The sequence below is a fragment of the Passer domesticus genome, chromosome 34, assembly GCF_036417665.1.
Source record: "Passer domesticus isolate bPasDom1 chromosome 34, bPasDom1.hap1, whole genome shotgun sequence".
Classification (NCBI taxonomy): Eukaryota; Metazoa; Chordata; class Aves; order Passeriformes; family Passeridae; genus Passer; species Passer domesticus.
Window position 1 is genome coordinate 1,049,961 of NC_087507.1, and position 10,084 is coordinate 1,060,044.

The following is a 10,084-nucleotide window of genomic DNA, read 5'->3' on the forward strand; positions in this document are numbered from 1 at the left end:
CGTGGGGACACACAGACACGGTCACTGGGACAGGGGACAGCGTCACGGGGACAGCAGGGGACACACAGACAGGGGACACCGTGGGGACACACAGACACGGTCACTGGGACAGGGGACAGCGTCACGGGGACAGCGCGGGGACACACAGACATGGGACACCGTGGGGACACACAGACACGGTCACTGGGACAGGGGACAGCGTCACGGGGACAGCGCGGGGACACACAGGACATGGGATAACGTCGGGGGACACACAGACACGGTCACTGGGACAGGGGACAGCGTCACGGGGACAGCGCGGGGACACACAGACAGGGGACACCGTGGGGGACACACAGACACGGTCACTGGGACAGGGGACAGCGTCACGGGGACAGCAGGGGACACACAGACAGGGGACAGCGTGGGGACACACAGACACGGTCACTGGGACAGGAGACAGCGTCACGGGGACAGCAGGGGACACACAGACAGGGGACACCGTGGGGACACACAGACACGGTCACTGGGACAGGGGACAGCGTCACGGGGACAGCAGGGGACACACAGACAGGGGGACAGCGTGGGGACACACAGACACGGTCACTGGGACAGGGGACAGCGTCACGGGGACAGCGCGGGGACACACAGACACGGTCACTGGGACAGGGGACAGCGTCACGGGGACAGCGCGGGGACACACAGACATGGGACACCGTGGGGACACACAGACACAGTCACTGGGACAGGGGACAGCGTCACAGGGACAGCGCGGGGACACACAGGGACAGGGGACACGGGACAGGGGACAGCGTCACGGGGACAGCGCGGGGACACACAGACACGGTCATTGGACACGGGGACACCATGGGGACACACAGATACGATCACTGGGACACAGGGACATCATGGGGACACAGAGACACGATCACTGGGGCACAGGGACATCATGGGGACACACAGACACGGTCACTGGGGCACAGGGACATCATGGGGACACACAGACACGGTCACTGGGGCACAGGGACATCATGGGGACACACAGACACGGTCACTGGGGCACTGGGACATCATGGGGACACACAGACACGGTCACTGGGACACAGGGACATCATGGGGACACACAGACTCGGTCCACTGGGGCACTGGGAGGGCAGGGTCACACAGAGAATACAGTCACTGGGACAGGGGACACTGTGGGGACAGGGTCACAGCAACAGAGGGGTGACATAGGGGACATGGTGACAGGGACATCCAGGGGGACACAGAGACAATGGTGATGGGACAGTGGGACACTGAGTGGGACACAGAGGGACACTGGGTAGGACATGGGTGACACAGAGGAACACTCGATGGGACAAGGGTGACACAGAGGTGCACAAGGGACACTGGGTGGGACATGGGTGAACTAAGGGGACACAGATGAACACTGGGTAGGACATGGGTGACACAGGGGCCACAAGGGGACACCGGGCCCCTGACTCACGTGCAGCTGAACGGGGCCCCCTCGGCAGCCTGGGGCCCGGCCTGCCCGGGGACAGCGGCACCGAGGGCTCGGCCCCCGCCAGCGCCGGGGACACTGCGGGGACAGCGACGGGTCAGCCTGGGACTGCCCGAGTGACCACACCCAGAGTGACCGCAGAGTGACCCTGAGCACCAACTGACCCCCAGAGTGACCCCCAACACTGACTGACCCCACAGCCCCGAGTGACCGCACCCAGAGTGACCGCAGAGTGACCCTGAGCAGCGACTGACCCCCAGAGTGACCCTGAGCACCGACTGACCCCCCAGCACTGACTGACCCCCAGAGTGACCCTGAGCACCGACTGACCCCCAGCACTGACTGACCCCACAGCCCCGAGTGACCGCACCCAGAGTGACCGCAGAGTGACCCTGAGCACCGACTGACCCCAGCACTGACTGACCCCACAGCCCAGAGTGACCGCAGAGTGACCCCAGCAGCGACTGACCCCCAGCACTGACTGACCCCCAGAGTGACCCCCCAACACCAACTGACCCCACAGCCCAGAGTGACCCCAGAGTGACCCCCAGCACTGACTGACCCCCAGAGTGACCCTGAGCACCAACTGACCCCACAGCCCAGTGACGCCCACCCCTGAACTGCCCCCCAGCACCCCCAAACTTAAACCCCCCTACTCCCATCACCCCCATCACCCCCAAAGCCCCCCTGCCCCCTCAGTACCTGCTCTGTCGGGCTGCCCGAAGGCCCCCTCCTTTTTGAGGGGGGCCATGTGCTGGCAGCCCCCCTCCCCCGGGGCGCAGGCCTTGGGCTGGGGGGGCCGCTCGGGGGGCGGCTGCCCCGGGGGGCGCAGGGGGGGCCCCCCCCGGCCCTCCCCGTTCAGCTGCCGGGGGGGCCCCGCGTCCTCCGAGGCCTCCGAGCCGGTCCCGTCCTCGTCTTCCTCGTCCTCATCTTCCTCCTCCTCCTCCTCCTCCCGCGCCGAGGCCTCGCTGCTGCTGCAGGGGGGCTGGGGGGCCCCAAAAGTGCAGCGTGAGCATCACCCCACAGAGAACCCCAGCAGCTGGGGACCCCCCAGCAATCTACAGCCCCAAAAATGTATAGCTCTGACACCAAAATCGACAGCCCCCACCACAACAGGGGCTCCAAACTGCTCCTTGACCCCCCCCCACAGTTGTGACACCACCCCCCAAAAATTTCAGAACACTCTCAGTCCTCAAAGTCACCCCCACAAATCCAGGACACCCCCAAAAATGAACCACCCCCAGTTCTGCAGGGCCCCCCCAAATCCAGGATCCCCCAATTCTGCACCCCCCCAGAGCTGGCACCCAGCATTGTCACTGTCCCCCCTCAACTTGTCCTGGGGTTCCCCCAACCTCCCAGCCCCCCACCCTCATCCAGTCCTGGCTCTTGGTGACCCCAAAAACCCCCCCAGGTCCCCACTGTCACCTCAGGTCCCCTAAAGACTGCCACTCCCTGTCCCACCCCCCCACTCCAGGTCACCCAAGTCCTCCTGGGGGTCCCCAACATCCCCTTGAGATCTCTGCTGTCCCCTCAGGTCCCAGTCCCCTCAGAGATCCCTAAAGGATGTCCCCAACCCTCTCAGGCCCCAGGTCCCCTCAGGAGACCCCCCCAGATCCCCTCAACTGTCCCAATTCCCTAGGAGACCCCTAAATCCCCTCAGGGTCCCTCCCCAAGTCCCTTTCTCTGTGTCCCGTGTCCCTCCCCACCAGGTCCTGTCCACCTTGTGTCCTCCCTGTCCCACCAACCCTTCAGGGGTCCCCGCAGGTCCCCAGTGCCCCCTCACCACCCCTGTCCCCCTCAGCCCTCCTATCCCCCAGCCCCCCAGAGCCCCCCGGCCCCCTCAGACACCCCCAATTCCACCACCTCACCCCCGGCCCCTCAGGCTCACCCTCCCAGCGACCCCCAGTCCCCTCCATGCCCTCAGGGTCCCCTCAGCCCTCTCGGCTTCCCCTCACGACCCTCGAACCCTTCATGGCCCCTTCTCACGACCACCATCCCTTCCCCAGTGTCCCCTCAGGACCCCCCGTTCCCCCCAGGGCCACTCACGACCCCCGGACCCTCATGTCATCCCCTTCCCACACTCTCCTCACACCCTCAGGATCCCCTCAGGGCTCCCGGGTGCTCCCTCACGACCCCCGAACCTTTCCCGTGCCCCCCGTTCCTCTCAGCGCTCGGTGCCCCCTCACGACCCCCGGGCCCCTCCGCTCCTCTGAGCCCCCCGAGCCCCCCGGCCCTTCCCGCGCTCCCCCTCACGGCCCCTCGCACCCCTCAGGGTCCCCACACGATCCCCTGTCCGCGGACCCGCCTCTTCCCCTCAGGTCTCGCCCCCTTCCCGCTCTCCCCCTCACGACCCCCGGGCCCCTCCCCAGTGTCCCCTCAGGGCCCCCCCACGACCACCACCCCCCGGTGCCCCCTCACGACCCCCGGAACCCCCCGGTCCCCTCAGCCCCTCATCGCTGCTGCCCCTTCCCGCGCTCCCCCTCACGACTCCCGGTCCCCTCCCCGCCAGTGCCCCCTCACGACCCCCGTCCCCCAGCCCCTCATGACTCCCTTCGATGCCCCCTCAGGCTCCCCTCACAACCCCCATTCCTCTCAGCCCCTCACGCCTCCCCCCGCTTTCCCGCGCTCCCCCTCACAATGCGCGGGCCCCCCGCTCCCCCTTCCCCGCTCCCCTCAGCCCTCACTGCTCGCCTCAGCCCTTCACCCCCTCACCCCCCGCTCCCCCAGCCCCCTCAACCGCTCCCCCTTCCCCGCTCCCCCAGCCCCTCACTGCTCTCCCTCAGCCCCTCACCCCCGCTCCCCTCAGCCCCTCACCGCTCCCCCCTCACCCCCCGCTCCCCTCACGCCCCCTCCTCACCTTCCGCGCCCTCCCCGCGGCCGCTCTCCCGCGCTCCCCGCGGGCCGTGGCGATGGCGCCCAGCCGGGTGCGCTCGGGCCGGGCCCCGCCGCCCGCTCCGCCGCCGCCGCCCGCCCCGGGGGCCGCGCCGGCAGCCCCCCCGCCGCCGCCGGGTGCGGCCGAGCCCTGGAGGCGGCCGCGGGTGAGGCGGCCGTCGCCGCCGAGCAGCCGCGCGGTGTCGCGGAGGCTGACGGGCGGCGGGCGGCGGGGCGGGGCGGCGGCGGGCGGCGCGGCGGCTGCACGCGGGCGGCGTTGCGGTACGAGATGCTGCCCTTGTAGGAGACGCGGAGCACGGCGCGCTGCTGGATCAGCTTCTCCAGCTCGGCACGGGTGCGCTCGGGCTCGGGGCCGTGCCGCCGCCGCACCATGCGGCAGATGCGCTCCAGGTCCGGCCGCGCCTTGCGCGAACGCAGCGAGTCGATGGTGTCCAGGATCCACTCCTGGTACCGCGGGGCCTGCTCGGGGCGCCGGCGGCGGCGGCGGCGGCACCGCCATGGCCCCCCCCGCGGCACCGCCGGCCCCCCCCTCCCGCGCCCCTTCCTCCTCCTCCTCCTCCTCCGCCCCCGCCCCGCCCGCGCGCGCCCGCTCGGAGGAGGAGCCGCGGCCGCCGCGCGCGCGCCTCGGGGTGGAGCTGCCCCGCGCGGCCGCGCCCACGGAGAGCCACGCCCACAAACGGCGGTTAAGGCACGCCCATTCCGGCTAAACCACGCCCATCACCCCGCAAGCCACGCCCATGTCCCGGCGGCCCCGCCCCAATGTAGTAAGACACGCCCATCTGTTTAAACCACGCCCAGGTAGGGAAAGGCCACGCCTATCTGTTCAGACCACGCCCCTTTCTATAGGCCACGCCCACCGCGGAGCTCCACCGGCCCCCAAAATGGGGACCCCCAATTGCCAGGACCCCTGAGCCCATGGGGGCCACCCCAAACCCACAGGGTCCCCCCCAAGCCCATGGGGCCACCCCAAACCCACAGGGTCCCCCCAAGCCCATGGGGCCACCCCAAACCCATGGGGCCACCCCAAACCCACAGGGTCTCCCCAAATCCATGGAGTCCCCCCAAACCCACAGGGGTCACCCCAAACCCACAGGGTCCCCCCAAACCCATGGAGTCCCCCCAAACCCATGGGGTCACACCAAACCCACAGGGTTCCCCCAAAACCCATGGGTCACACCCAATTCCAGGGCCCCCCAAAGTCATGGACACCCCAAACCCAGGGGGTCCCCCCCGGACCCATGGGAACCCCCACTTAGGAGCACCCCAACATTTCCAAACCCGATTTTTATCCCAAACTTTATTGATTCGTCCAAACTCGTTTAGGACGAAGCCTTGGGGAGCTGGGCCCCCCCTCCACAGGCTTTTGGGGAACCCCCCGGTTTGGGGACCCCCATTGGGGACAAGGGGGGGCGCTTCCACCTGGGGGGGTTAAAACAGGGAGTCACCGCCCTGGGACACCCCAAAACCCCAAAAATCCAGCATCACCGCCCTGGGACACCCCAAAACCGGGGCTCCCAGCCCTGGGGCCCCCCCAAACCCCCTGGGGTCCAGGTGTACTTTGGGTATCTCCAGTTTTGGGGGTTCAGGGCTTTATGGGGGGCTTTATAGGATTTTGGGGGTCCAGCTGTGCATTTTGGCGTCCAGCTGTGCAGTTTTGGGTCCAGCTGTGCATTTGGGCGTCCAGCTGTGCAGTTTTGGGTCCAGCTGTGCCTCTCGGGTGCCCCCCCGCTGCTCTGGGCTCAGGTCCTGGCAGGTCCTCGAAGCTCAGCAGGACCTGGGGGGCAGAAAATCCTCAAAATCCCCCAAAACCCCCCAAGAGCCCAAAGTCCCCAAAGAACCCCCAGGACCCCCCCCCCGGGGCACCCCAAGGGGACAGGGGACAACCTCGAGGGGGGGCAGGGGACACTTTGGGGACACCCCAAGGGACACCTTGGGGACAGCCCGGGTGTGGGGGTGACACACGGGGGGGGGGGACGGGGATGGCCCTGGGGGACCATCCTGGGGGGAGTGGGGACACCTGGGGACAACGGGGACACACCTTGGAGGGCCACCAGAGGTGTGTCTGAGGAAGGGGAAGGTCCCAGCTCTGGCTGCAGCACCTGGGGACAGGGACACCTGTGTGACACCTGGGGGACACCTGGGGTACAGGGACATTGTCACACCTGGGACAGCCTGTCACACCCCTGGGGACAGGGGACACTGTCACACCCCTGGGGACACTGTCACACCCCTGGGGACACTGTCACACCCCTGGGGACATCCTGGTCACCTCCCTGTGCCTGGGGACACCCCATCGATGGGGACACCCAAGTGCCACCAGAGCCCCCTGCGCTGGGGACAGCAATGTCCCCCTGGAGGGCCGAGGACACCAACACAGTGTCCCCACCCTGGGGACACCCTGAGGACACCAATGTCCCCAGACCTGATGTCACCAGTGTCACCCCACCCCTGCATTCCCCAATGCCCCTCCTCTGTCACCTCCCCGTGCTGGGGTTGTCACCCCCTGTCCCCCCCTGTGTCACCTTCTGCCTGTCCAGCACCCTCGTGGCAAAGTGTCCCCACTGTCCCCTCTGTCCCTGTCCCCGTGTCCCCCCTGTCCCCAGCCGAGGGGCCCCGTGCCCCGAGCTGGCCCCACTGTGGGGACTTTGGGGACTTTGGGGACCCCAAAACCACCGGGAGGGACAGGGCCAGCACCGGAGCGGGGTCCTTGGGGACATCGAGGGGACAGGGGATGTGGGAGTGTCCCCAAGGGACAGGGGGACACCCCAAAGGGACCGGGGACACCCCAAAAGGGACCGGAGACACCCCAAAGGGACAGTGGACACTCCAAAGGGACCGGGGACACCCCAAAGGGACAGGGGACACCTGAAAGGGACCGGAGACACCCCAAATGGACAGGGGACACTCCAAAGGGACAGGGGACACCCCAAACGGGACATGGAACTGCTCCAGAGGACGTGGGACACCCCAAAACCCAGAGTCCCCCCGACCAGCAGACTGGGGACCCCCCAAAGGGGACCCCGAGGAACGGAGGGGACCCCAAAAGGGACCGAGGCCACCCCACACCCCCCGGCCCCCCCTCACCGTGTCCGGAGCTGTCGCGGGCGCTGTCCCGGGGGGCTCAGGCTTTGTCCCCGGGGCCTCCCAGTACGGCCCAGTCGGAGCAGTGACCCCCGCTGGGGGGCACTGACCCCCCCCCCCCGATCGGGGAAACTGAGGCAGGAGCAACCCCCCGGTCAGGGACACGTCAAACGACTCCGGGGGACAAGGGGGGACCTTGGGGGTGTCCCTCTGCCCCCCCCAATCAGGGCTCACTCTGGGGGGTCCCTCCCCGCTTTTGGGCTCCCCCGGCCCGGGCTGCTCCCGCGGGGGCTCCCCCCGGCCCTGGCCCCCCCGTAGCGGAGGAGGCGCCCCAAAAGCAGCGCCCAGAGCAGCGCCTGCACCCACAGCTGGAACGGGGGGGTCCCAGCCCCAGCCGGGGCGCCCCGGGGGACATCGCCCCCCCCCGCTGTCCCCTCCCGTGCCCCGGCTTTGTTCCCGAACCCCCGCGAATTGGGGAGGGTGGGGCCGGGCCCGGCCACGCCCCCCGGGCCCCCAAATCCACCGGGAGCGCCCCCCCTCCCCCTCCCCCGGGACCACGCCCCGACAGACCACGCCCCTTTTATCAGACCACGCCCCCATCGCCATGGCAACGCCTCGCCGGCACCGCCCATCTCGTTAGCCACGCCCACATCACCATGGCAACTGACCCACGCCCCCTCCAGGGGCCGTGCCCGTCCCCATGGCAACCCCGGCGCCCTCTGTCGCTGTGGCAACGCCAGCGCCGCGCCCATTAACAGGACACGCCCCACTAACGGGACACTCCCCTTGTTTCATATTACACACGCAGGCCACGCCCCCTCCAAGGCCACGCCCCCACGCAGTCCCATGGCCACGCCCCCTCCCTTCCCAGGCCCCGCCCCCACTGGGAGCGGGTGACACCCGGGGGGGGGGAGGGGACCCCAGACCCTTCCCCGCCCCCCCGGCCCTGCCCCTCCTCCACGGCCCCCGGTTCGCCCGGCGGGGCACGGGACCCCCGGTGCCGGGGCCCCGGAGCCCCCCGGCCCGCTGCCCCCGCTCCCCGCTCTCTGTCCCCCCGGCACCCCGGTTAACCCCCGCCCACCGTTCTCCAGCCCCGCTCGCTGCACTCCCGTACCCCCATGTCCCGATAGGCTGGAGTTCCGCTCTCCGGCTTTCCCCGGTCTCTATCCTGATACCCCGCTGTCTACCGCGGTGTCTATCCTGATATCCCGGTCTCTATCCCGGTCTCTATCCCCATATCCCGCTGTGGATCCCAGTGTGGATCCCGGTGTCTACCTCGATATCCCGCTGTCTATCCCGCTCCCTATCCCGCTATCCCCGGTCTCTATCCCGGTGTCTATCCCGATACCCCGCTCTCTATCCCAGTCCCTATCCTGCTATCCCGGTCTCTATCCGGTCTCTATCTCGGTGTCCCGGTGTCTATCCCGCTCCCTATCGCGATATCCCGGTCTCTATCGCGGTCTCTATCGCGATGCCCCCGGTGTCTATCCCGGTCCCTATCCCGGTGTCCCGGTCTCTATCGCGATATCCCGGTCTCTATTTCCCCGGTCCCTCTCCCGATACCCGCTGTCTATCCCCAGTGTCTATCGCGATATCCCGGTCTCTATCGCGGGTCTCTATCGCGATATCCCGACTCCCCCTCACCTCCTCTCCCGCTCCCGCCGCCTTTCCCCTCACGGGCCCGCTGCTCCCGCGGGCCCCGCCCACCACCCGCTCTCCCGCCGCTCATTGGCTGCGCCGCCGGGCCCCGCTTCCCATTGGTCAGCGCGGGTCTGCGTCCCACCCACCGCTGTTCATTGGCCAGCGCGGCCCCGAGTCCCACCTCGCCGCTGTCCATTGGCCGGGGCTGCCGTCAGTCCGAAGATCGCCCCGCCCCTTCCCATCATTAAACTCCCAACCGCCGGGGGCGGGGCCTCAGACAAGGGGCGGGGTCTCACATGATTGACATGTGATGGGCGGGGTCTTTGTAGGGGCGGGACATCCGTGATTGACAGGGGAGGGGCGGGGCTGGGCGGGCAGTGGGCGTGGCTCGCACTCCCAGCCTCGTGCCTTGCACGAGAGCTCGTTAATTAACCCCCTTAATTAAACTAACGGGCCCAGGCCCCCAATAAACCCTGTGCTCTGCGTCAATTAATGCACCCTCATGTCATAACGCCCAGCTCATTAACCTTTCTCATTAATGCTTCTTCATTAACATTTCCATTAATGCTCCCCTTTAATAAACTCCTCCCTAAAGCTCATCTCATTGGCACCTACCTTCATTAACGCATCTCATTAGTGCCCTCCCTCATTAACCCCCCCATCACTGAACCTCTGGCTCACTCCTGCCCCGCCCATATTCATTAACACTCTCATTAGCAGCGCTGCTCATTAACACTCCTCCCTCACCAGCCGCGTTTACTGTCCCTCATTGTCATGTCCATTTACCCTGCTCTCATTAACGCCCTCATTAACGCCCCTCATTAACGACCCCCTCATTAACGCCCCTCATTAATGCCCCTCATTAATGCCCCCTCATTAATGCCCCCCATTAACGTGCCTCATTAACGCCCCCTCATTAACGCCCCTCATTAACGCCAATCATTAACGCCCCTCATTAACGCCCCTCATTAACATCCCTCATTAATGCCC

At 67.5% G+C, this 10,084-nt stretch overlaps 1 protein-coding gene and 1 long non-coding RNA gene across 3 annotated transcripts; both read right to left on the bottom strand.

Moving 5' to 3' along the window:
* Positions 1 to 1,172: 1,172 nt before the first annotated feature.
* On the bottom strand, positions 1,173 to 4,924 carry SAMD1 (sterile alpha motif domain containing 1). The gene is made up of 3 exons (XM_064402051.1): positions 4,338 to 4,924; positions 2,183 to 2,465; positions 1,173 to 1,558 (listed from the first exon to the last, which is right to left on the bottom strand). Exons 1-3 carry the CDS (start codon positions 4,869 to 4,871, stop codon positions 1,188 to 1,190), a joined length of 1,188 nt encoding a protein of 395 aa, XP_064258121.1. The 5' UTR covers positions 4,872 to 4,924; the 3' UTR covers positions 1,173 to 1,187.
* A 726-nt stretch (positions 4,925 to 5,650) lies between these two features.
* LOC135288677 (uncharacterized) lies at positions 5,651 to 7,891 on the bottom strand. Of its 2 annotated transcripts, none has more exons than XR_010351676.1 (2): positions 7,457 to 7,891; positions 5,651 to 6,146 (listed from the first exon to the last, which is right to left on the bottom strand). It is a non-coding gene; the product is annotated as an uncharacterized LOC135288677 (long non-coding RNA). The 2 variants fall into 2 exon arrangements; XR_010351677.1 differs by lacking the exon at positions 7,457 to 7,891 and adding an exon at positions 6,411 to 7,438.
* Between the last annotated feature and the right edge of the window lie 2,193 nt (positions 7,892 to 10,084).

What these genes read in the sequence shown, in the direction of transcription:
- SAMD1 (XM_064402051.1), bottom strand. Translation starts at nt 4,871, where the DNA reads ATGGCGGTGCCGCCGCCGCCGCCGCCGGCGCCCCGAGCAGGCCCCGCG. An exon ending in CCGCGGGGAGGGCGCGGAAG is followed by an intron (nt 2,466 to 4,337) that starts GTGAGGAGGGGG and finishes GGGGCCCCCCAG; the next exon opens with CCCCCCTGCAGCAGCAGCGA. An exon ending in CGGGCAGCCCGACAGAGCAG is followed by an intron (nt 1,559 to 2,182) that starts GTACTGAGGGGG and finishes CTGTCCCCGCAG; the next exon opens with TGTCCCCGGCGCTGGCGGGG.